The 26,567-nt window shown below is 41.6% G+C and overlaps 1 protein-coding gene across 4 annotated transcripts in view; it reads right to left on the minus strand.

Annotated features, from left to right (window-relative positions):
- GSK3B (glycogen synthase kinase 3 beta) overlaps positions 1-26,567 on the minus strand; it is a 157,881-nt gene that overhangs the window by 29,050 nt on the left and 102,264 nt on the right. For all 4 annotated transcript variants that reach the window (XM_056341507.1, XM_056341508.1, XM_056341505.1 and 1 more), the window contains exons 5-8: positions 25,541-25,671; positions 23,623-23,729; positions 14,330-14,427; positions 2,753-2,848 (exon numbers count right to left, since the gene is read on the minus strand). In XM_056341507.1, coding sequence (XP_056197482.1) covers positions 2,753-2,848; positions 14,330-14,427; positions 23,623-23,729; positions 25,541-25,671 — 432 coding nt within the window. The remainder of the gene's footprint in view (positions 1-2,752; positions 2,849-14,329; positions 14,428-23,622; positions 23,730-25,540; positions 25,672-26,567) is intronic.

Here is a 26,567-nt window from a genome sequence, read left to right on the forward strand (position 1 = left end):
ATGGAACTTCAGATGCAACCTATAGGTACTGCAGCTTCCAAAGAAAATTCTTAACTGTCATCTACACACACTTCTGCAGACCAAGAAAGCTCCCTGAAAACAAGAGTGAATCACGGACCTTATTTTGTATAGATTATTGGCCTGGATACAACCAGTTCCAGACTGCATAGAAGAGGTTAAACATCTAGACAGCAGCTAAACATGCACCTTCACTGGGTGTCTCCACTGCATGAATAACTCCAAGTAGGGCCTACAAACCCCTCAACTTTGAAAAATACCTTTGTCGTATTGAACAACACAAAGCAACAAGGAGAATGCCCTTCTGACAGGGGGTAACCACGTTCTCAGCAATTTTCTCTCAAACATGCTGAAAACAAGCTGCCTGGAAGTTCTGCCACACAAAAACCCCTTAACTTCTGTCTGCTGAGCCCTCTGGATACAGCTAGTCCACAAAAATAACAACCTTCTAGCTACTGAAACCTTCATAATTCTTTAGCTTAGATGGCAAAGGTTTGTACTTTTGAGGCTGAAACTTCAAAGTTCAAGTCCCGCTGGCAACTGTTAACCCTCTGGTTACAGACACAGTTGTAGCAAAAAACCATTTCCGCTTCCACTTCTTCAGTCATTCCTTTTCTGCTCATTAAACAGCCAGAATTCAGGGGTGCTTTTTCTCCCATGCTTTTCAACTCTAAGACACAGAAGCTCCAAGAGGATGCACATGCCCACTGATGTGCCATCAGGTATTGTATCAATCAGCTGGGCAAGGAAGATCAATTCTACATAATGCTGCTACTACTTAAATCTTTCTCTGCTCGACATGTCCAAAATGGTGAAAGGATCTTTAGACACAATACACTGAGAGGATGAGCATCATTATCAATGCCATGCTGGATAATCCCTTTTGCTAGTACAGCATTTGTATAATAAAAGTACAGATCTCATAAGTGAGGCATCACGTAACCCACTTGTAATAAACTGGTTTAAATGCTGTTCTACACCCAGCTGATGTCAGGAAGAGTTGTGTGCAGAATGGCTTGAGAATGAGAAGCTACGTTGCAAGCACAGCTCTCCAAAACTAATTGTGCTCTAATGGAGAATGCAGATTCGATTTTCTGGCAAGCTCCTCTCAATTCTCTGTAACTGACTTAGTTTCGCTTGTGATCCTTTAGAACGAGTGAAAACCCATTCATATAAATAGAAGGAAGTCTCAGTTTTTTCTTGAAGCTTCCATTTGACAAAAGATCTCTGTTGTGGTCTAACAGGCTACCAAGTGCATACTCTTAAGACTATTCAGGCACAAGGTAAGTTGCATAGCTAGCTTAGATGCCTAACTCTGTGTCCTATGGTACACCTCTCCTACTGGCATTCCTACTACGCTGCATATTAATTTAACCCCCCCCAATCCAAACACCTTCACTGCAGGAATTCAGGTGTGACCCTAATATTCAGTGCTATAAGGCTTTTGGACTTATTCTTGTGATGTGTACCATAATGCAATTCAAAACTAAGAGACCGCTCTCAGGGACTTAATTGCCATAATTTTTCCCCCTGTTAACATAAGGTATTAAAAAGCCTCATTGGATTTACTGACCTCTCATATAATTACAAATCACTTAACCAACATGCAGAAAGAAACTCTGATACACAGATGCAAACCAGGGATTACTGGGGAAAAGGAGAATTGAAGTGGTACGTAACTCACTGGAGAGCATCACAAAAATAGTGACTTGCAGTACCTGGCCTGGCATGCACCTGTCAGGTACGTGGCATGCTATCCATTAGCTCTAGTTAGTTTATCCAGACTTTCTACTGCCACAAAGCATTTTGTCCAGAAGAGTCTGACCTGGACATGTGCTCAGCTAGAAACGCAAGCCTTCCACCCATACCGACTCCTTCCTTAGTAGAAGGACACCTGAACCATCAAGACATGGTGAGAATATACTGTGACTATCAGACATTTCTCAAGCAGCAAAATGAAAATCTTAACTACCCAAGTTTCAATTTCTTAAAACTCAAATATTTAACTTATTCCACATCCAAGAGGCTCATTAAAAGATTAATTGTTACCGTGCCCCAAGTCAAATATTCATCATTCCTCGATATGTGGAAGACACCTTAATTGCATGGCAATGTATTTGTTTCAATGCTAGTGGTTTCCTCTTTGACCACGGACATTATAATACTGTCTGCATGCACTGCAATAGTATCTCCTTGTGAAAGACAGATAACAAGAAGTCTTAAGAAGTAACCCCAAGAAAAAACAACCCCCCTCAACAGCACGCCTATAGGAGTACAAACATAACAAGATCTATCAGAGAACCAGTTAAGAAAGTGACTGTCAGCCCTCATCATATTACGTAACAGCATCACAAAAAAAGCATCACATGTTATCACCAGAACATTTCCCATTTGTAGGTGACTTGGGCATCTCAGTTTATAGTATGACAGGATTTAGACGTATAGCAACCTGATATAAACACACACGTACACCCCCCATTGTTAAAAAAACCAAATACACACACACACAACAAAAAAAACAACAAACCTGTAGGCAACCTCAAAGCCCCCCAGACCCCCAGATATTATAGTGCACTGCTTCCATACCTTCTTCTTATCTACACCAAGAGTTACCAGGTCCCCAGCTTAAAGGCACCCAGTTTAGACTGAAAGCCACCAAGCCACCGAACAAACTGAACTCTGTGAATTTTTACTTTCAGCCCATGTCTTTATTATTCAGTTCATACAGACTCACCTTAGTCCATGGATGTGCCTTAATCTGAGGGAATTTGAATTCGGTATAGTTTGGATTCATTTCTCTAATTTGCTCCCTTGTAGGCGTTCCCAGAACCTAGAAAGAAGAGAGGAAAAAAGGCAAATGGTTTAGGAACACTTCATATTCATGTGGCAACGAAGGCTGCGGTATAACCTATCAGATATGGAGACAACTGAAGCTGATCTGTGTAACTAGTAAGTTAATCTAGCGCAGGGAACAAAACAACAAAACTTTTGCAGAACTGTTTAAGTTGGAAGGGACCTCCCTTCTCCTGGGAGCTTCTGGTCCAATGCCTCTGCTCAAGCAGGGTCAGCTGGAGCAGGTTGCTCAAGACCATGTCCAGCTAGGTTTCAGCATCTCCACAGAAGCAGTCTTCACAACTTCTTCCGGCATCCCGCTCCAATCTTTGACCACCCTCACAGTAAAAAAGCCAAAGAGTTTTCTTGCATTCAAATGAAGTTTCATGTGTTTTACCTGGTGCTGCTGCCTCTTTTCCCATCAGTGGGCACACTGAGAAGAGCCTAGCTGTTTCTTCTTCATTCCCTCCTGCCAGGTATTTATACACACTGATGAGACCTGAGCCTTCTCTGAATAGTCCCAGCTCTTGCAACCTCTTCTCACATGAGAGGTGCTCCAGTCCCTTACTCATCTTTGTGGCCCTTGCTCCAACTTCAGTAGTCTCTTGCTGGCAATTCAGTTCATGCTCCAATCCCAGTGTCAAAAATTAAATTACCTTGTACAGTTTTTCACAAAATTCAAGCACCTTTCTCCAACTTAGCGATACTTCAACAGGGAAAAGAGTTCACTCCAATTAAACTGTTAAAAATGGCACTGCCGAACACATTCAGGAACAGCAGCTCACTGCACATGGCTGGTTAAGGGTCAGACCAGCAGCGCAGACGGCATTTTACAAGACATGAACAGCAGCCCTCTGACGAGCTTAAAAGATCAGCCAGTTCCTGCTGAGGGGAGCCGGACAGGTTCCCCTCCCCTGCACTGTATGAGTTTTGGTGGTGGTTCCCCACCCCAGCACTTCCACATGGAAGATAAATGTGGTTTAAACCTAACCTGAAAGCATCTGAACTGCAACACCACCCCCAGTTTACTTCTACAGATTTGTGTTTCTCACTCCCAGAATCCGCACAATGTTACTTATACATGCAAATTAGTAGTTGTATGAGAAAGAACACACAATTGCACATCTCTTTGTAAGGGTGGGCAGATTTTGAAAGGATTTCGGAAATCCCTTCAGGGAATAAGCCAGACAATACGGTGTGCACTCTGTTCAGTCAGCACTAAGCCACTGCCCTCCACCTATATATAAAAACTGCAAAGCACGTTCAAGGAATCCCATTGTTTTCCGCTTGCACCCAGTTGCTGGGTATCCTTTTGTTCTGCAGAGGGGAGGGAGAGGGCAGGAGGCAGAGGAGTCGCTCCTCTGCTGAGCTCAGGTTCATCTTCCTATAGGAACCCTGTAGCCACGCTGCTCTCGCCCCGTGACAAATCTCTCGCCATAGAGATTAGCATAATGTTATCACCTCATCTCATGAGACTGCACCGTCACCATCAGGAAACAAATGATCTACAATGTAATGTTGTATAATGTTAGCACTCTACCTTACTGCTTGATAAAAAAATATTTGGTTATGTATTCTGGTATCCATGATCGTTTTCGTTGTTATAGAAGAGTGCAAATTACACAAATGCACTCTAAAGAGTCAGGTAAAGGAATAAAAGAGCAAGCTGATTGCTGCTTAATTAATTTGTGCAACAGAGAAACTATCGTCAGGTATTATGAAAGGAACTTGGTATCTCTATTATTTAAAATATAAGCTGTACAAGACAAACTAAAATACCTACCCAGAAAGCAATCTTTTAAAAAAACAGCAGCAGCAGCGGAAATAAACCCTGCAACTTATTCAGACAGTTGCTTCTTGGATAACAGATTTAACCAACAAGTTGTACAAAACGAACAATCACATAACTCCTACCTTCCCATCGCTAATCCTTAATTTAGGATTTAAATTTCACCCACTCTAAGCGCCAAGGGTTACCTTCAGAGCTGACAGAAGATTTTTCTGTGCATGTCTGAAAACACTGGCTCTGCTCAGGTGGTAGAGCAGAGGGTGTCTGCAGGATTCTGTACATCTTGCTCAGCTTTCAAGGGCAGGGGGTGGGGGGGGGGGAAGGGGGGGTGGGATGGTTGACAGCAAAATGTGTCCTTTCCCCACCGGTTTTCTGTCTGGCTCCCCTCAGAGCACCGGCCACCCGGCTGCCAGCCCTGCCAGGATGGCACTGCTCTCAAAGCTTTGATGACCGCTGCTCTCAAAGCTTTCCAGTTCTAAGAGATGAGGGGATTTCACACCTGTAAATAGAATTTTCATCCCTGTTCAGGATAAAAGCCATTTTCAATACTTTGAACGTTTTTTTGATTAGTTAAATTCACTTCCTGAAAAATTACCGATAACTTGTACTGCTCTCCTACCATTTCTAAAGGCTAAGTTTTCAGGCCTCTATAGTATAAACAGGAATTTTAAAAGCATGTTTATCTTCTTAACCCTCCTCCTCAAAAAAAATTCCTTTTAGGCTTCCTAAGAAAAGGCAGAGTAGAATTATTTATTAAAAAAAAAAAAAATACAGCTAAAATTCAGCAAACTAGCTCAGTTGCTAAGGCGGTTCAGAACAGGAGCCTATACCACGCAAGTATCTTTACTTAAAGACTGCCTATAGCATCAGAAAGAATTCAGGTTAGGTAGGCAAGGACAATTTCACAGAAGGACCCACAGATAACGTCAACTCATACATTTCACCAAAAACACTAAAAACTCCGGATGATGGAAGGGAGTGACTCCTAAGCTCAAGCACAGGCACCTAAGCAACAGTGCTTAAGGTCCCATGAATACTTAGAGAAGAAGGTACTGAAGAGGCACCGTGGTAGCTGAGAGGAGGGACCGCCTGACCTTTCAGTTAGGTAGCAGCCCTTGACACACAAAACTGTACAAAAGGAAAAGTGACTTATAGTAGCCACTCAGTGTATTTACTTTGTTCTCTCTGGATTGTAAAGCCAGATTGTGCTTTCAATTTGTACTGAAGGTAGAACAAAGCAAAACAAAAACCCCAAACCAAACCTCAAAAACCAACAAACAAAAAACCCCAAATCCAAACAAATGAAGAGGAAAGGAAAGTAGATAGGAAGTAGAATCGAAGTTCTAAAGACTGTATCAAATTCAAATCACAGTCCAGAAGGAAAGTGTGGGATGAGTAAAGTGGTAAGCTATAAAATCGACCCAGTACTTGACATATGTGGAAGAGGTCCTGTAGTGGACATCTCCCCACCCTGCAACGCACCAACACTGTCTGCCACATGGTTTTGAAATTGTACCTCACTGATTCACGCTGAGTTTTCAGCATATTAGGAATACATTCAAGTAACCCCTGTGAGTAACAGCAACCATTTCAGCTACTGCAAACACTGGGCAAACATCATCTTTAAAGAAGCCATGTATGTGACTGCTCTTTCCGTTCAAAATGAAAAGGAGAAGCATAAATTACTTTGCACATTTTTGGCAGAATTACTCTATGAAACAGCTGCTCTTGCTGTACCAACTCTGAAGATACTACGGAGCAGATGTTCCTTGGAGGAGAGATTTCACAGAATCACAGAACGGCCGAGGTTGGAAGGGACCTCTGGAGGTCATCGTGTCCAACCCCCTGCATAAGCTGTGGCAGCAAGAGCTGGTTGCTCAAGCCGATCCTGATGGCTTCTGAGTATCTCCAAGGACAGACTCCACAACCTCTCTGGGCAATGTGTTCCAGTGTTTGACCACCCTCACAGTAACAACAATTTGCTTATCTTCAGACTGAATGTAAAGTGTTTTAATTTGTGCCCATTGCCTCTTGTCCTGTCATGGGACACCAAACAAAAGAGCCTGGCTCCCTCTTCTTTGCACCTTCCCTTCAGACATTTCTGTACACTAGCAAGATCCCCCCTGATCTTGCAAAGATTGGAGAGCTTTGAAGAAATGCAGGCTCCAATACTGAATTAATTTGGTCCATGCAGGTTAGTACATACTATTCTACTTGGAGACGGTTTTATGAAAGGAGTTAAGTGTCAAGGAAAAACTTGGCGGTTTTGTTGTTGTTGGTTTTTTGGTTGTGGGTTTTTTTTTTCTTTTAAATTGGGCACTTGAAAAAAAAAGAAAAGAAAAAAGAACAAAACCAGAGTAAATACTAGAATAATAAAAAAGTAGTTGTCTAATGGAATCAACTGTATCTGGAATAAAGACTAAACCCTTGAATGAAGGGGGTCTATGTGAGACTACAGGGGATCTTCCTGCAAGTGAAGACAACAGGTCAACTAGTCTTGCCCCTCATTCCCGATTGTCATCATCATCTCTTAAACAAAAATAAAGAAACATTATCTACTAAGATTAACTAAAGAATACGCATATTGAGAAGACAAAACACCACTCTCATTCTCTTAGAACAAAAATTGAACATAACAGGTTTCACAAATATTTTCTGTTAAGTTTTTCCTTGGCATTTACCTGTAATAGATGAAGCTTCCCAAATAACTTTTATTCCAGGAATTTGTGAAGGTAGGGTAATGGTATGTACCAAGTAATTAAAGAAAAGCTACAGGCTTCCAACAACATCATCCTTACCAAAGAAGGGAAGATTTATGAACCTGGAATAAGCCCTGAATTTCATTACAAATAGCATAAAGTTCTTCATTTAATGTTCTTGCAATTGACTTTTCAGAGGAGAAAAAGGGATGATATTCAGCTCCAAAAGACACCTTCGTTACACCACAGTCCTGAAGACAGCTGCTGTCCACAGCTGGCTTCACTGTGCAAAACTGCACCAAGTTATTCACGACAAAACCCACACCGCTGTAACACCAGAGGAAGAGGAAACTGCAAGGGTCTCAACAACCCCCAGTGGAATAAAGGCCCTTTCTGACAACCATCGTTACTGCTAAACCTTTGCCAAAAATGTAAAAAGCAGTGTAAAGCCTAGGGACACCAAGGGTTCAGAAGCTCCAGCTGGTAATGACTGAACTAGATCGGGGAGAAGGTGGTTATTTAGATCAGAAACCGCTAGAAAGCTATGGTTACAGTGGTGTAGTGTTCCTCCCTGGGAAAACCGTGCAAGTTTACAAGGAAACGTGCTACAGAAAGTCTGGTGTGTATGGCTTACCAGATGGCACAATTAATACTTCTGCAAACATGTCTGCACCTCCTTCAGAAAGTTGTGAGAGGTGTGCCAAATAGTTATTTAAAAAATTCATGGAGTAGGCATCTCAAGCAGTAACCATGGGTCAGCTTTGAAATAATACTTCAAGAGGTATGTGGTAGAAAATAAACTTACCCATTTTATCTACACTTTCTTTCAAAAACATTCTCTTGTCAAATCAAATGAGAGCCACCTAAATATAGAGATTTCTTCTATTCACAAACACGAGAGCAGCCATACATCAGGAACAGGAAGAAACCCATTGTCACCGCTAACATGAACATAACTGCTCATCAACTTTTTTTACATTGTCTGCCTGCAGGCACTGGAAGCGATGAATTACGTGAGGCACAGGAACAGCCAAGTTGCAATGTGGGGGGACATCAGGGTGAAAAAACTGCCAGGAAACTTCCCTTAGGGGTGAGGAGAGAGGACACACGTGAAAGCCCGTGTCAGATGCAGACAGGTCCTCAGCGCAGGACCACATCCAATAAAATGAAAGATGCTCTCCTACTGCTTATTCTCCCAGAAGAGATGGCTCCTCTCTTCTCATTAAGCAGTGTGACTGAATTTATTTTATTTCAAAAACTGAGCCCAAAATAGTACCTTGAAATTTGAGCATAAGCCATATAGTATAATTGCAGTCTATACTTAGCATTAGGCTCAGTAAAACTGGTCAGAGACCAAAAAGTTACGCATGGATAGGATTCATGATACTACTGAGCTTGTCTTTTCATACATTTTTCCTCCCTGCCATGCCCAACCCAGCAAACTAGGTAAAGAAGATTTTGTTATTTCTCCTAAATTACCATGAAATGCCAGTTTTGGTGCAAAGAATAACCACGCAGTCCAGAAGGAACCAAAAAACCCCAAACACACACATAATCCCCCCGGCCCCACAACCTTCCCTGCAGTCTTCCCTGGAAGACAGACTGGCAGATGCTGTCCCCCCCGTGTCCCAGGGCTGCTCAGGCAATTATTGCTGCTTCATTCTCCTGACAGAGGATCTCCGCCACGCGCGCGCACACACACATTTTTCAGAAGAGTAGGGGGAAGGTACTAAACTGAACCTTTCAGAAGATAATTATTATCCCAGGAAGAAAACCATTATGCTTCCAAGATTCCCTCGTTGCAAGGGGAATAAGGGGTAACCACTGTCTGTGAGAACTATGATGGAAGAAGTTTTGGATTGGGAGGGATATCCCAGCCAGTTTTCCCTTGATGGTTTCAGGGTGCTATAAAGCTGGGGGACCCAGGAATGCCCCCAGCCTCCCAAGCCTTCACAGCAGTCCTGCCGACACTGCTGCTCCACTGCAAGTTGTGCACACAAGCTCGGAGATTTATGGAGTCTGCCCTGACTGAATCTCAAAAAAAAAAAATCACTCTTGTAGTGTAAAAGCTCCTTCCTTTAAGCTGTATTCAGCAATATCCCACTTGCACAGTGGATTTTAAATAGGGAAGTGGCAACTGCAACCCTCCTGAGCTGCTGGAAGGAGGGCTTTCCCCTTCCATCGGGGACAGGACTGTATGACTGATCCGAGGTGCAGCATTTACTCATACCTCATTTCTTTATGTGACCATGGAGGAAACCCACACTGCCACTGTGCCTGCTTCAGAAACTGAGCACATTTCTGAAGATGTCGTCACCCGAAAGCCAGTAGGGGCATGAATTTTAATGAATATATCCGGTTACCCACTTGAGATATTCCCAGCAATGAAATAACCTAACATTTGGAATAGCTAGCAAGAGCTAAAAATAAGGAAGAAGAGTCACCATTCAAGATCAAACTTTGGAAAAAGCACAGCACATGATTTCTCTCCTCTAATAGTGGAAGTATTCAAGAAAAATGTACTTGGGTTAAATTATTTCTTCAGATGGAGCTCCAAGACAGTACTTCCCCGTATCGAGTATCATTTTGTCACAGGAAAGTGGTCAAGGATCTCTCTCTCCTAGCAAGACTGAGAACATCTGGAAAAAGTCTTCAAAGAAACAGGACCAAGAGAAAAAGAAGGCAAAATGAAGGGGACTGTTGGTCCACATGAACGAGATACTGTGGTTCTAGAGGGGCGCAGTTTTTCAGAGCAGTTTGCAAATATGCAACTGGCCTGCAGAAGCTCCAGGGGCAACTGGATGGAGAAGATCTTGCAAGATTGCTTGAAATGAAACTACATAAAGACTGCTGAAAGTGAATCAAAGTCTGACAAAAGCCAAAAATGCTTCTGATGCAGCAGAAGGCTGAGGATGTTGGGCATGCAGCCTGCAGGAAGGACAAGCCGTGCCAACTGACTTATCCCAGTAATTCCACCTTCGTGAACACAACTACCAAGGGGATGTCATCAAAAACTACATGAGAAAGGAGGACTCGTTTAATGTGATGGCATTTTTAATTCTCCAGCCTAATGCAAAAACTTCATACCCAGGTGTAGCATCCAATTGCTGTGTTGTGAAATGAACTCTGAATAATCAAAGCTGAATAAGCAACTGAAGAGACAACCAAAAAATTTATCTTGGCTCAGAAAATGCTACACAACTGACTGTGACTCAGTCACCCTGAATTGATAGGAACCAGCAGAAAAGTTTCCAAGCTGACGTCTTGAAGCAGAATCAAGTAAATGTAAGTGATGAAAGTCAGGTGCATTTCCAAATGTGTGGGTAAGTATTTTTTTTTACTATAGCCCTTTTTAGGAGTTTAAAATACTTCATTTTCTCTGCCCCTAAGTTTCAGACCTACAGTTCCAAGGAAGCCATCTGAAAAGCATTACTCCAAGACAGCTAAACAGCAGCTCACAGGTCCCAACCTGCAACCGCCCACGAAGTTCACTGCCATTCAACAACTGGCAAATCCCACAGCTTTGATTCTCCTACACAAAGCTAACATTAAAATAAGTCTGTGCTACAATGAAAGCTTTAAATAGTAGCATTCTATACCAGCAAATGGAAGAGGTGGACACCATTTGTAAACACTTTAAAAAAAAATCCTATTCTAAACGAAGTCTTATACAACCTAAGACTTCACATGTTGTGCCCAAGACTTAACATTTCTGGTAATTTTTTATGCTGCAGAATTGTGTATGTCTTCAACTGTACTGCGGTTGCAGACCCCAAGTTCGCTCAATAAACACACATTGCATTTTTTATGCTAACCTTTGAAATCTAAGTTGAATTTAAGCATCTTGCTGGGAGTGGAGAAGAACAGAACGCTTCATGACTTCTTTGCAGATTTGAAAAACAAATCTACCCAATTAGATTACTGGTCACTTTTAAGGGATATATAGTAGATGGGACAGATTCCTGCCAACAGTTGGCAGAATAGAAAATTAAGACCCTCACATTCTACTGTTTCCTCATTCTCAAAAGGTAAGGAAAAATTACTTGAAATTTGAGGTAAACGTGCTGTTCTCCCTCTACTCCCACTGTGAGAAATACTTGCCGGTGGGTGCGGCATTACAAGGAAGCACTTCGCTGCCCAGTTCACGCACCTTCCCAGGCAACTGCTCACGCCTGCTCATTTTAAACATGGTATTCTCAGTTCTAGCTCTCTCTGTATTCTCACCTTAGTCTTCTGCCACGGCTCTTCTGAACAGTTTATACAAAACTTCACAACACAAGATTCGGTAGACAAGGGCACTGACAAACAGTTGACTTCAGCAGTTTGCACTCATTTTCTCTTCCAGTGCTGCCTTGAGAATACATTCTGCCTCGATAATAAATATACAGGCAGAAGAATACACGTGGCACCCACCCATTTGGGCTCACATTTTTCATTATACTTCCTTAATGATTCAACGAACATCCTTTACTGTGACTATTAATACAAGATTTATAGCATTTGTTCTCTCAGACTTTCCTATAACATACTGTCTCAGTACCATAACTTCTGAATTGAAGAGACCAGGCTTACTATAAAATCTGAGTTACCCCTACATTTGTTTCACTTAGTTTCTACATGTACGGGGGCTACGTACCTAGCAGAAATCGAGAAAACCCCAACACAACACAGGTGTGGATGGTCATTCACTATCCCCCTTTCTACATTTAAAGAAATGGTTCAGAAATTTGTTTCTGTGGAAGTGAAAATCATCATCTCAAGCTGTAATTTACTGAAGCTCAAGCCTTTACACTGGATACTCCTTTGGCTGCTGTGAGAAATAACATTAGTTTGCCAGTACTATGTATTCAGCTATGAATTGTCCAATTAAAGTTATCACACCACTCATGGTAGTGTCATTTAAAGAAACCACAGATGATACATAGGCTATCAGCAATTTTATTAAGTATTCCTCTACTTCAATACAACTTAACTCAAGTGTAAACACAGCAGAATCAGCACAACCTGAGAACGTACATGCCATAAAACTATTAGTTCACGGATGTTTACTTCCAGTACTGCAGAACTGAAAATGTCCAACTGATGCTAACAACTTCTAGCCAACTTTGAACCAAACCACAATCTCTGCTTGGCAAATATGTCAATAAGAAGAGGCCATCTATTTTCTGATTATTTTACTTTTGCACAGTGAAAAATCAAACCATTGATAAAGGCAGAGCGCTATGGCTTTGCCAAAAAGGCCCCTCTACTCTCAGACTTTTGACTGAGCCACGGAGGGACCTACAGGACTGTCACTATGATATTAACAGTTTTATTTATAAAAAAATCTCATAGGTGTAGTTTCTCAGGACTGCAGAAATTAATCAAGAAAAAACAGGACTTCTGGAAAATGTCCGAAGGGAAACTCCACAGGTTATTGCACAAATTCCTGAGAAACTCCAGCCATGTGAAGTGCTCACAGGTACCACATCTCACAAAAGCAGTGTAGCAGAAAGCAGCTTGGCACCCCGAGACACCTCTCAAAAGGAAAAAATTGTCACTTGTGCCACCATCAGTCCTACTTCTGGCAGCAACTCCAGTGATCTACGAGCGCTTCCTACATAAACTGACCCAACTTGGACATGAGGAGCTTGAAATTCACTGGGCAGAAAGGCAACAATAAGACATCAAGAAAGTCATAGGAGAAGTAGGTGCAAGACATGCAGCCTCCAGAGGAAATTTGCTGACTGGGGGATTTCCAGCAGGACAGACAAACCCACCATAACAGAAGCTAGGTTTACACAGTCAAAGACTGGAGGAGACATGGCAGGAGTCTAGAAAGGTCAGAGCACACCCCGTTGAGACTGCAGAGCAAGCCACTGAAACACTGAGCCTCACCAGCCCATGTCCTCCATGCAGGAGAATGACCACTTGGGAGTTCATTGGTGTCATACACTCTGTTAGGACACAGACACTGGCTGCTCTTCTAGTGATACACACAGACGCAAGCAGAAAGTTCTACCTTCCATCCACACATTTTGGTTTTGAGGGGTTTTTCACACGCATGCCACAAATGTACAGGCATGAAGGTAGCAGCTACGTGGCAAAACCATGGAGGAAGTTCTCTTAATACAATCCCCCTGTGGTGATGAAATCAATGAAGCCAAGCCATGTGCCTGCATCTCACCCTCTGTAATACCCCCATATTAAGTGCATAGTATAGATTCAGAGGAAAAAGATACTGCTCTCCCTAGAAATCTTGCTTCCTTCATTGCAGAAGTTGGAGGCGGCAGGGAGACTAGGGTGCCGGGAAGTCAGACACCAGTCTTTTCAGCTATGAATTATTCTTCCATGCCTCTAATTTGAGAATCACAGAATATTCACAGCTTACCAAATTAAATCAATCAAGACGTGTTTGGACATAAGTGATATATAAATGTTATGTATTCTGAAACATTAGGTCTTTTTCACTTGAAAAACTAGACTCTTTGGGTGGAAGGTACCTTTGCCCTGCATTTCCCGATTCTCCATCTGCAAACAGGAGTGCCCTTCCTCACCTTTCACCTCAAAGAGCTGGAAGGAAGGAAGAAGGCTACATATGTGAAGAATCTGGCACGAGGAAGTTTAATAACACTTTTTTCAAAGCCAAGTACTAATTGCATGCAACAAAAGAAAAAGAGCCAGATTCTTAAAGAATGAAAATCACACATTAATAAATATTGACTCAGTATGTAAGCATTATTTCTAAGCACACTGAAAGTGCAATCCTTTTAATTATATAGGGGGTTTTCCCCTCTTAAAGATGATATATCACTATGCATGACTGCAAGAGAGGCAAATAAAGACCATCAAGTTCCAAAAAAGCAAAAGTAGTGTTTCCAGACATGGTTTACACGCAACACTCCATTACAATGGTGACAGAATATATATGTTGACAAGTTTATAACAATGCACGTTTTCATGCTCATACCCAAGGAGTAACGCAGTCAAAGCAACACTTAAAATTCCATACCTTGATAATTTCCACCAACTGATCCACACCACTGTCACCTGGGAAGATTGGTTGTCCTAGTAACAGTTCAGCCAATACACAGCCTGCCGACCACACATCTGAAAAGGGGAAAGCGCAGGAAGGTATCAGTAAAAGGTACATATCAGGCCATTTATATAAAACCCAGATATTTGAAGCTACTTTATTCTTTGCCACGTTTAATAGTATATACATCACAGCTAAAAATAAAAAACATTCCTCTCCTCAGTGTTAATCTAGAAACACAGATACAAAGCAACAGTGGGCAGACAATCTTAGAAGTCAAATTATGAGACAATGAGAACTGGAAAACAATGTTAAATGCTATAATATATAGGCATTAAAACTCATACATGTAGGGAACAGACCTGAGAACATCTGCCACCTGAAAATTAAGAACTTCCCCAAACACTGTGTTGTTTTTAAATCACATTGATCATGAACTATACAGAGGTATTATCCACCACAACAGCTGTTTCAACGTTTCTCAATGTTGAATAGACTCAATTTTTCATCCACATATTGAAAGCATATATACGTTAGCATACAAAATATACTGGAAGCATAACTTGTATCCCGTAGTACATGATGACTAAGGGATCTGGGAGACAGCCCCTCTAATTTGGACACATCAAGACCTAATCTCTATCTTAATTGCATATGCAAACTTGGCTGGACAACAGAACTGCAAGTCACAGATCTGGTCAACAGCATCCACGGAAGAAGCCATCAACTAATTTTCACACATACACAGCCACATGTAGTTCCTCTATATGAAGAAAATCTTCATAATCTATTACAGGTACATTTCCTTACAGATAAATAAGACAATTAAATACTACAACAGCAACTTAAGAATGCATCTAAGTGTCCTACACAATATAGCATTTCATTTTTGAAATTTATTTTGAACAAAAGAGCTAACAAAGCAGATGCAGTGAACACTGCATAGCAGATGTTTGTGAGAATCTGCTGTAACTGAGCATGAAATACTGAAGTTTAAGCTGCTCAACACAGTAAAAGTATTGCACCTAGATGCAGAGAGAACTGCTTCCCCAAAGAAAACAGACTGAATATAAGGCTTTCTAGAAAAAGTCATCATTTGTTCGATGTATATCTGAAACGTTGTACTGAAATCTAACCTCAAACAAGCAATCGTTAACAGAAGATTTGTAAAGCCTACAATACTGGACTGCTCCAAAAGGGAAAAGAACAAAACCAGTCCCCCTCCACCCATCTTTAAACTCTATTACGTTTACAAGCTAACCTTCCCCCACAAATCAATAGCAGCATCACCACAACTCAAAACCCAGAGAATTTACCTCCTGAGGTCTGTTCCAATCTGAGGTAATCCACGCTACAACAATGATCCTTATTCCCCCAGTGTGTATGAATTCTGTCACTGGGAAGCAGGATACACACAGCACTGTCAGTTATGGCTAAAGCTCTGTGTAAGGAAAACGTCTCTGACAGTTCTCTAAACAGTCTGTTATCACTTTGTCACAACCACTAGAGACTGATGCAAAAAAATAATTTAAAACCCCCAACTTTCAGGAATTTAAGATTGGTAACAAAATAATCTGCAAGTCAGAACACACTTTTCATTCCCTCATTTCTAAATGAGAGAGGGGCTATGCAAAAATACTTCCCTCTCTTCTCAAGAAAGATATGGTTCAACTGGAACATACAGTAGACCAAAAGCGCTGCTCATTAATGCAGCTTTCAAAATCATTCACCTCTAAGTCACGAATGGATGCTCTTTTACACAATGCTTTAGTACAAACATCACATCCTAGAAAGTAACTACTTACAATATGAACAGCAGTGAGAAATAATCAGGAGTTTTAGCCTTGAATGTCAACAAGCAAACAGACCAGATTAGGCTTTTTCATCTTTCAGTCATATTTAACAGAAGCTGATGTGGCCACCAAGGTGCTAAGATCTCTTTTGGATAACAAATGAAGGAGGCATCACGTAAAGAACATTTAATTATGTCCAACTGCTAAACACCATCTCTCCCTGATAGCTCCTGCTGTTGGACGAACACATACAACAAAGATGATGCAAAGAATCACTTTTTATGTCATGCAATGCATACCGGGCTTATATGAAATTACACAACAGTTCAACAGATAGCAAAGACTTCTTCAGAACTACTAAAGAAACAAATTCAATGTACTAAGCGGAGTACTGTAACTTAGAAGTCTATTTAGGTACTCAAAGGGTTTTGAAAAAGCTGAGTCCTTTACACCGAGTATGCAAAACAAGCGTTACCCCAAAGCTATAATCATTATTTACAAACTTCAATCCTTATTTTGCACTAAAAAGAAACATTACATGGGAAGGAAAAGTATTCGGCAGAACATACACAAACCCAGAGCTGACATAAGAGTAAGTCAGCATTCACAACTCACTTCCTTTTAAAGTTTTCCAACTACGCTAGCATGATTTTTTTTTCAAATTAGACCGTGGCTTTTTAAAACTGTTTTAAATAACCTCTGGTCTGGTTGCTCCTTGAAGTTGGCTTTGTGCTGGTTTATCCTTTCCCAGTCTCCCTTGATGCCTTCGCACTCCACCGCCCAATTTCAGACAAGTCTGAAAGGCAGAAGTCTCGCATCCCTTACAAAGGTTGTGTGTGGGAGAGAATCATTGGTGTTGCTGCGGAGGAGAGGGGGCTCAGTCCCTGTGGGAGGTGCTGGGCTTGCCCCCACCCTGCCAAACCGCAGCTGCAAATGAGCCCATCGATGCGCAGGTGCTCACTCAAGCAAGAAGGCCAAGCAGAAACAAGCAGAGGACAGATGAGAAAGCTAAGGGCATTGCAGGGGGAGACAGGAGAAAAAGCAAGGATGTAGGTCATGAGGAAATAGCTGGGGAACTCTGAGGAATACTTGCTGTATTCATGATGGGTTTAACCCATCAAACATGCAACAAATCCATCGGAAACCTGTGTGGTTCCTTGTGCAGTGAAATCTTCCAAACTGGGTCATTTAATGCCTTGTTAAAAGTCTCCTTAACCTTCCTTGGTTTTCCTTGCCAACACTTAAAACACACACTGAAGTAAGCTACAGGCATTCCAAAATCCCCATTCTTCTTCCAGGAAAGTAATTTCACCCACTTCCACATTAGGACTTGGGCAACGTTCCCTGGGCGAGGAAGTGAACAAACCCTCGAAGCATCCTCAACGAAAGCCTGAGAGCAGAGGCTAACTTCAGCAGCTGCAAGCAGGGATGTCAACAAAACGCAATTTACACAGGTGTTTACAAAGCCCTGGTGAGGAATGTACAATAAATGGAAAAACTGAGAAACTTCAGCTCCACTGGAATTTGATGGCATAAATGCCATCAAATTTAACAGGACTAAAATCTAGCTCTGGGATAGTTTGCCTTACCCCCACCCCCCCGCCCCGCTTTGAATCTGGCATTTTAAGATTTAATCTTCCAAATTTGGATGGTAACATTTTTCTCAACCCTGAAGTAAACAGTGTACCAAATTCTATATTTAAAGACATGTTACTTAAGAGAATCGATAAGGTAGTTAATAGCAGTTTTTGATAGCTCCTTCCCAGAACCTGTTCTGCCTTAGCACAGTCACAGCCAACGATTATCGGTAAATAATCTTTCAGAGCAAGCTTGCGGTGCAACTACCCACTCCCATAGGAGGGAAAGCATTTTCTGAACTATTTCTTTTTAATATGTGCACATGAATTAAGGCAAAACATGACTACCGTTCACATGCTTTAAACTAGTTAATAAGAGAGAATCTTAACAGAAAAAAAGCCAACAAATCATTCTTATGTCAAACTATTGGGACAATGTGAAATTATAGGAGAAAACAATGAAACATAGTAATTTTAAGTATAAGGTAGGCAAGGCTACTCTCTTCATACCCTCAGTGAAATGCAGTCTGTACGGACAGTACATGCAACTGCCAGCAAAAAGCAACCTTCAAATAAGCTTCTTTAAGATAGCTTTCACATGTTGTAATAGTAGCTAATGCCCAACCTTTTTGTAAAACGCTTCAGACAAATACGATTTTCTCATGAACTACCTGCACAAATTTAAGCACACAAGAACTCATACAGCCTCTTATACTACAACACTTTCCTTAAATTCGTGTTTATTACTTTATTGATCTTCACAGTTGACATTATTAGACAATGCCCTATGTAATTCCCTTGCTTTTGAATGCCATTCCAGCATTAGAGAAGCATTAGATTCCTTTTCTTACAAAGGAAAATTTCTCTTTAGTTTAGGCAGAGGCATCTGGCAGGACAACCTGCAAAATACACTCCTTGGCTTCACTCTCCAAGTGGGCAATGGCTATTTCCAGTGGTCTGTGACAGAAAACTCTGTCTACGAATTTCATTTTTGTGATCTTAAGCTCTGCTTTTCCAAGCTGAGGAGCTGGCACTCTTCTTCATGGCATAAGCAGCATTCATTGTATTACACTCCAGCTCCTGGAACTTGCTAGTTGGAGGACATGAAGAAAAAAAAATAAAAATTGAGCCTACTCTCATCCATTCTGTACAAATTAAGAACTTTCCTTTATCTGATACTTATGGGACACATTTCATTTACCTTTCCACACTGCACATTCCACCCCACCCCCCACCCCCCCCATCTACTCATCTCTGCCTCACTGTCCTTTGATCTTGATGGACTTTCTCCCTCTTGGGAAGTGATTCAAAGTCACTGCTCTGGAAGCTGCAGAAATAAACTAGCAGGGAAGAAACCAAGAGTCAGAAAAGCAGCCCTAGGAAGTCATAAAATCAGCAGCTTCTAGCTGCCAAATGCCAGAGCCCAAAGTGCTTTTCATTGCTGCTTGCTTGGAACCATTTTTGAGATTTCAGAATGAGAGCAAAACTTCTGGATGACGAGCATGTGTGCTATGTTGGTGCAAGTTTTGCACATGGAGACACCACAGATTATGGAAACAGAATAAGGCTGAAACCTGAGAACACTTGGAAAACCTTGCTTGTTCCAGTATTGGGAACAAAAGCTAAACACAGTTATCTATTATTCTGCAATGAGGAGATGAAACTACAATGACAGGTAATAGAATAATTATGTAAATTAACACACGCTTACTTTCCGCATTAAAGGTTGCCCTCTGAAACACAGAGGCAAGTACTTTTACTGTCTGGCAACAGGTTTGGGACATCTCATGGTGGTTCTTCCCCAAGAAACTCTGAGACAGCCCAACTATGCACACCTCCAGAGGCCCTTCTGCTCCAGACTGCCAAGGTGAAATACCCTCTCCCCCGGTCTTAACACTTGCTAAGAAAGTGAATGAGTAACTTCATGATACTTATTTTTGGATACCCCAAGCGAAGCCAGCAATACAGCCAGGCAGATCAATCTTTCCCTGCCAGTGGCTATAAATGTTCCCTCTGGAATGCTCTCAACTCCACCAGGGCAGTGATGGAGAAAATGCACCGAGACCAGCAGACCCTTGTTATCCAGAAGCATTGCCACATCCTGGTGAGCCCCCCCTTGCTCCATCACCCAACCTAGTAATTAGACGTATGTTATGGAGGTAAAGCTTAACGCACGGCTTCTTTTTATACAAGAGGATCACATGGCAACAGAACATCTGCACCCCCCTGCTCCTGCCTGTTTGTCCCAGGACGCTGAAGGGGAACGTGGGCAGCCATCCCACAGTTTTTCAGTACCTACATGACCAGTGCAGCCAGCAGCATGCCAGCCACATACTCTGGGATGGCCTAACACACACACAGACCGTCAAGGAAGAACCTTCGGCCAAAATGCTGTCAAGGGATAGCTGAAGAGCTCGGTTTGCAAAAAAAACCTCCTACTAAGCAGCTGCAGGAACGAAACTATGTGCCACCCCCAGCAAGCCTTCGGGACGCGCACATACTTGCAGAATTCACCGTCGAAGGTGCAGGGAGGCCCAAACTGTACAAGCCATGAAGGCACCCAACTGACATGAATGCTTGTGCCTGACCACTGAACGATCCCTTAAAGCTGTAATGCAGATGACAAAGCTATTACAGGCCTGGATTTGTAGCTATTTGGCAAAAGGGATTCTTTAAAAACTTGAATAGGTCATTTCCCAGGTCATTATTTTAACAATTGTCCCAGGTCTGCCGGATGACACACACACAGGCATTAACTGCAGTAAAAGTGTTTTGACACTACCCCTGCTATCATATATATTTAAAGACGGCACTAATGCAGTACTTTACAGAAGTGCAACAAACACTAAAAATAGCTCACAGCCAGGGGCAAAGGGACTTTTTGGGTAAGACTAAGTCATGCACTTTGATGAACTAATCAAGGTAGCAGTTAAAAGCCAGATTACAGTTTTGTTGCGACGTCCAGGATAGAGACACACATCCTGCAACCAACTTTAGTTTCTGCTGCATTAAAGAGCAAGTGATGTTGCAAGGATGAATTTGTATGTTAAAAGACAACCTGGATGAAGCCAGACAGCCTAATGCAACTACTAGTTACAGTGCTAAACAAGATGACTAACTACTGAAAGGGTCGTGATGCAGGCTGGCTGGGCTATCTGTCAGTCCTGGGCCACCACAGTGTCACTGACCAAGCTTAACAAAGCACTTCTTCCTCAGAAATACTTTCAAACATTGCAGAGCTTACGGTTGTATCAGACTGCAGTAACGTTAACAACCAACAAAAACCTTAGGAAAACAACCAAATGCCTTGCAGATAGCATTCAAAAAAATTCTACTTAGAACACTTTTTGGCTTCATGGTCTTCACTGAATATTCACAGTTTTTAATGTAGTTTTAAGATAGTATACTTAAACGGAAGAGTGAAGATCCCTACCATACACGTATGACAGGTTTTTTGTTACCACACACACACACAGAAGTGGATTCTTATACAGAGAAAAAGACTGGATAGCAGGAAAAGGCTGTTGTGCTAGCAATTCAGAAGACTACAAGAACTAGAAAACACAAGAATGCCCACATTAAAAAAAAAAAAGTTTAAAATGCAATATTACAATACCGGAATGTTTCTCAGTTCCTTGTACTTTGAGCTACGGATGAAGTACTGATAATTAAATGTTCCTTCCTCTCCCTCTCTTAAGAAACCTATCTGTGTGGGTTGGCTGGTGTACGAATAACGCCGGTTGAGTCTGGACGAGCAATCCTATGTGACATGGGGAAGAATTCTCACCGAGCGCTGTGCTGCCTATCTAGCAAGAGCTAAGGACTGTTCAGGTATTTACCATCACAGGGAACAGCAGCACCACAAAACAATCCCTAGAATTTCTAACATAGTGAAGAACATTGTGAAACTGCAAAGTTTGCAAAAGCATTTAATTACTGCTCAAGTCCCAAACGCGAGGTTTGTGTTGAGAAGGAAGTAGAGGGAGGAAAGGAAGGAATATTTGTTGAACTTCGTTTTCAAGCTATTCTGTGCCAGTTTCAAAGAAGGGGCTTAGGGGGACAGGTCTGTTTTTTGTTGTTACTGGTTTGTGGTTTGGGGGGAGGGGGGGGGGGGGGGGCGCAAAAGAAAGTCTGAACGACAGTTAAAATTCATGATTATTTTCACAAGTGGAAAACTGACCCCTCACTTCAGAATGCTATTTTTATTAGAACTACTTTAGGGACCAGTAGCTAAGAAAACAAAAATGGAAAGAGCAGTTTTAAAAAGGGTCTGGGGAAAAAAGTGCAAGATTAAAGTCATTATACAGTTGGAGCAAGAGACATTTCACAGCCTTATCTATAAAGCAGTCTCTTCTGGCGATACCTAAAACGTTTGTTTTATCCAGTTACCCTCTGAAACAAGTTGTCTCAGTGCATTCTGATAACGCAGCTGAGCTAATCTATTAGCTCTCAGCTGGCAAAAAGATGTCAGTCAGGACCAGCCACTTTCCCCTCACTCATGAGCTCCTGCCACTTTACCTGGGCTCTGCTGCTTATGGGACTACACAGAAATGCTAATTCAACTCACTAACGCAACAGAAAGTTAACCTAACCAAAAGTCTCTTGATACTTAAAGCTGAATCAGCATGTTAAACAGTAAACTGTGAGAGCTGGGGCATCCAGGGGCAAGAAAGGGCTGGGGCCGCCACTTTAGGCAGTGGCCAACCATTCCATGAGTTCTGCCCTTTTATCTTTATTGTGCCATTACTTTCTTACAGCTCTTCAGACTTGTTAGAGTTCTGCATCTTTCTTTCTACTGGGCAGATATGCAAGTGTTGCTACAACATGTACTGATGAAGAGTAACGGGGAAAAAATGAGCGAGAGCAATTAAGTCTTCAGAACACTTCTTTTTTTCAGTTGAAACAAGCCAGCCAGCCATTAATCTGTTAGAAAACACTAGCTTTAATCATACTTTAACTGGTTATAAACATATTCCGCCAAGACTTGGTCACGATGTCCAAACCCTTTTGAACATATTAAACCTCGCTTAAGTGACTCAAGTCCACCAGCAAGGTAAAAACTTAGCACAATTTTGAGGAACCTGAGAGTCAAATCTCATCTCTTTAGCACTAGCACTTAGAAGGAGCCCAGGGAATATCTTGACTAAAAAAACCAACCCTGAAGTTACCCACAACCAGCCAACACACTGCTGTTCATTTTTATGATTTTTCATTTGCTGTTCATTTTTAGGACTCCACTGTAAGAAAACCTGGCTGTTACCTGTCCTCTGCCAAAACCTCCAGCTTTCCTAACATTGCCATGACACAGCTATGTGCAAAGGTGTTGGAAAGAAGTCTTCTTCGTGTTCAAAATTAATGACCAAAGGACAGCAAAAGCTAACAGAATAAGCTGTATCAGAAAGACTGCTGTATATTAAAACTATCAAGAAAGTTTAAAGCCAGTCTTTAGTCCACATTTTCCCTCCCGCTAAAAACTCTTTACTAAAAGCCAAGTAAGTTACAGAATTATTTGTGTCTAGATCACAGCATATCAGAAGCAGTAGTTGATATTTCTACACTCATTCTTTACCAGTTATTTTAAGTCAAACGGCTTGACATCTCATACCTACTTTTAAACTAAATGGCTAAATTACCTGGATTTTTTTTGTTTGAAATCAGATTTCCTCCCATACATTAAAAAAGCCCCTTTCTTAATGTAATTGACACTGGAATCTCAAAAGGCATAGAAATCACAGCAGTCGTCTACCAAATGCATACATTTCATTAGAAGCGGTACCTAACCATTCACAGTACAATTCTGTCTGGGGATTACATCAGAGATCTCTGGAAAGCTTCACACTTTACTACAGGATAAAAACTCATGGAGTTCGTACAGACTTCAACAAATACACATACATACCTATACTGGAGGTATAATCGGTGGCTCCAAAGATCAACTCTGGTGCCCTGTAGTACCGAGAGCAGATGTATGAGACATTAGGTTCTCCACGAACCAGCTGTTTTGCACTGAAAAGGAAACAAAATAATAAATCTTTCAGTAATTAATAATTTTACAATATTGCAGTGCAGACCAACATTAAGCTTTGGCACTCCTCACCCATCCCCAATTCCTAAATGCTAATGTACTGTGTTCTTCTAAACTGATGAAAGCCACGGACTCGATGATTTACCATGAGATCAGTCCAACCCATGAAGCAGCTCCTTATACTGGACATTGCAAAGGAAACTCTGACTACAATCTAGGTGATAAATAGGGTCAGATTTTTGGCTGGCAGTAGCCTTTTGCCAGGTACAAAGGTTTGTTTACAAAGAAGAAGAGGACAGAATATGGTTCAGTCAAATGTAGTTACCTTTTAAGGTTCAAAAGTTTTGGATACTCACCAGAACTAAGAGTGTTTTTTTAAATTTTCTATTTTTTAGTTCCCATCAGAATATTCTGGCTCTTGGCCATTTATGGGAGCGTGGTATGAGGCAAAAGGGGTATGAGGAGACAAAGCAGAAAACCTTTGCCATTTTAGTCACATGTTAATAGTCCACGAGTAACATGAAGGCTTCATTTATACTGCAAGAGATCAGCCACAAGGGATCTAACCTACACTACTGCCCCAACCACTGCCTTTGGGAGAATCTAAGAAAATAAAGGAACACGGGAGCACATTACTTTTGGAACATGAATCTATGAACATATTATACTTCTTCCTTAACATCAAGTGTTAAGATGGAAAGGAGCTGGAAGACAAAACTGCTCTTTCAGTAATACGACATTCAACTAAGCAGCACCCAACCCAGCAGAGTGACATGCCAGCCAAATCCAAGGTCCAGCCTTCCAGACACCCCCCTCAGCCTCAGGGAAGAAAGATTCCCACCACCCATTTAGCCTGTTGTAAGAGGTCTCACTTTTCTTTTTCCATACAGAAACTACAATTAACAAATTCCCACCATTGACACAGAGGAAGTACCACCTTTTTATGCACTGTTACTTCTGAGTTTCAGTGCAATTCCTATTTTGCTCCAACACTTGTGAGGTAGAGCTGAGGAGGAGATTCCTGAGCCACGAGGCATGACGATGCACTGCTTGAATAACCACCATCTGACATTCCTACTCACTACGGGCAAGCGAATTTAGCAACAGCAGCTTCCATGACCTCTCGCACATATGCCCTAACTATTTTAGTCTGCAAAGTTATAGCACAATCTAAAAACTGAACTTCCCTGGAGAAAAATCTGTCTTATCTCAGAGTGGATTCCCAGAATTTCTGCATCAGTTCTAAGATGGGGGCTGGACCCTAAAGGCGATTCACTTGAATGAATATTGGAAGTAAATGTGGCATTGGAAACTAGGACACAAATGTCCACTATGTAAGAGCTTCAGCTAGAAGTGGTGCTTCTGATCTTGAGCCCCTACACTATTTGAAATACTAAGTGAACTGGTGTACATAAAAGTAGACTAATAAAGTGTAACATTAGCCTTTTTAGGTTACTACGTCATTGCGCTTGTCCTCTCTTCCCCAAACCTATTTCACCCTAATGTTTGGTTGTACTTTTCTACGGTGCAGTATTTTCCCCTATGTGACAGAGTATTTATTTTATTTTTCCAATACCTGCATAAGTAACAGGCTTGAACTTTAATTCCTTCCCTCTTGATACCCTCCCCCCCACATGAACTCATTTTGAGAGGAAAACAGAGTATTAATAATTTCTCTTTCAAAACTACAAATTATGACCCGAGGAACACAGAGGATTTCCTTTCAAAATTGCACCAGGTTCACTTTGAAGGAAGCTCTTTCCACCAGGTTTCAGGCCACAGATGCACTTACCTTCCAAAGTCACAGAGTTTTAGAACAGCTGTATCAGGGTCCAGCAAGAGGTTCTGTGGTTTTATATCCCGGTGGCAGATCCCAAAGGAATGGATATAGGCTAAACTCCGGAACAGCTGATACATGTACAACTGGAACACAGAAACATTGCATAAGGCATGCTTTCCCAGTCAAAACAGGGTAAACAATTCATTTAGCACAAACTCTTTATTAGAAAAGAAAATCAAAAGCACTCAAAAAAGACCCCACTGAATGCATTAGTGCTATGAAGATGGGCAAGGTATTCACATACCTTCTCCACTCGCCCCTTGCCACACACCTGCACATGCAGTTCAAAGTTGTTCACTTGTCCTTTCAAGAATAAGCACAACTTCAAAAAAAGATTGTGCCAGCTTTACAACGTTTATAAATCATGGTAGTCATAAAAAACATACACAGAATAAAGGTGTTGCAGTTCGCTTTATAGAAATGAAGTATTCCAGGTTATATAAAAAAAACCCCTAACAACAAACACCCAAACCACAGAACTAAAAACACCACCCCCCAAAACCCCGAAGAAAACCCTTTAGTTGATGAAGTTATTAACAACATATTAAAAGTTGCCCAAGGACTATGGTAGTGTCTCAGACTGTCACTTGAGTGAATCTCCCAGTTTCTCTCGGTGAGGGGACAGACTCATTTTAATTTCAAATCTCTGGACAAAAAGAGCAGGCAGATAAAAACAACTGTTTGGAATAATTTTATGCAAGGCACAGCAAACAAGTATGCTGAGGGAGAGTTTTCTCTGCCTCTTTTCCAAGGCTGGCTAACCTTAGCAAGGGGGAATACAGCAAGGGGAGATGTTAGGGAGCCAAGAGCTTCACAGAGCAAGATTACAGGGCAAGGGGAGGATGTCCAGCTACTGGAGCTACACACTTTTGACTATGGAGAATAATGAGCTGCTAGATATAGTTAGGACTGTATAGCACATACAGTCATAAAGACACGGGAAGCTCTGTTTCAAGGTTGACCACAGGCTACCAGGTTA

Source organism: Falco biarmicus, chromosome 5 (genome assembly GCF_023638135.1).
Source record: "Falco biarmicus isolate bFalBia1 chromosome 5, bFalBia1.pri, whole genome shotgun sequence".
Classification (NCBI taxonomy): Eukaryota; Metazoa; Chordata; class Aves; order Falconiformes; family Falconidae; genus Falco; species Falco biarmicus.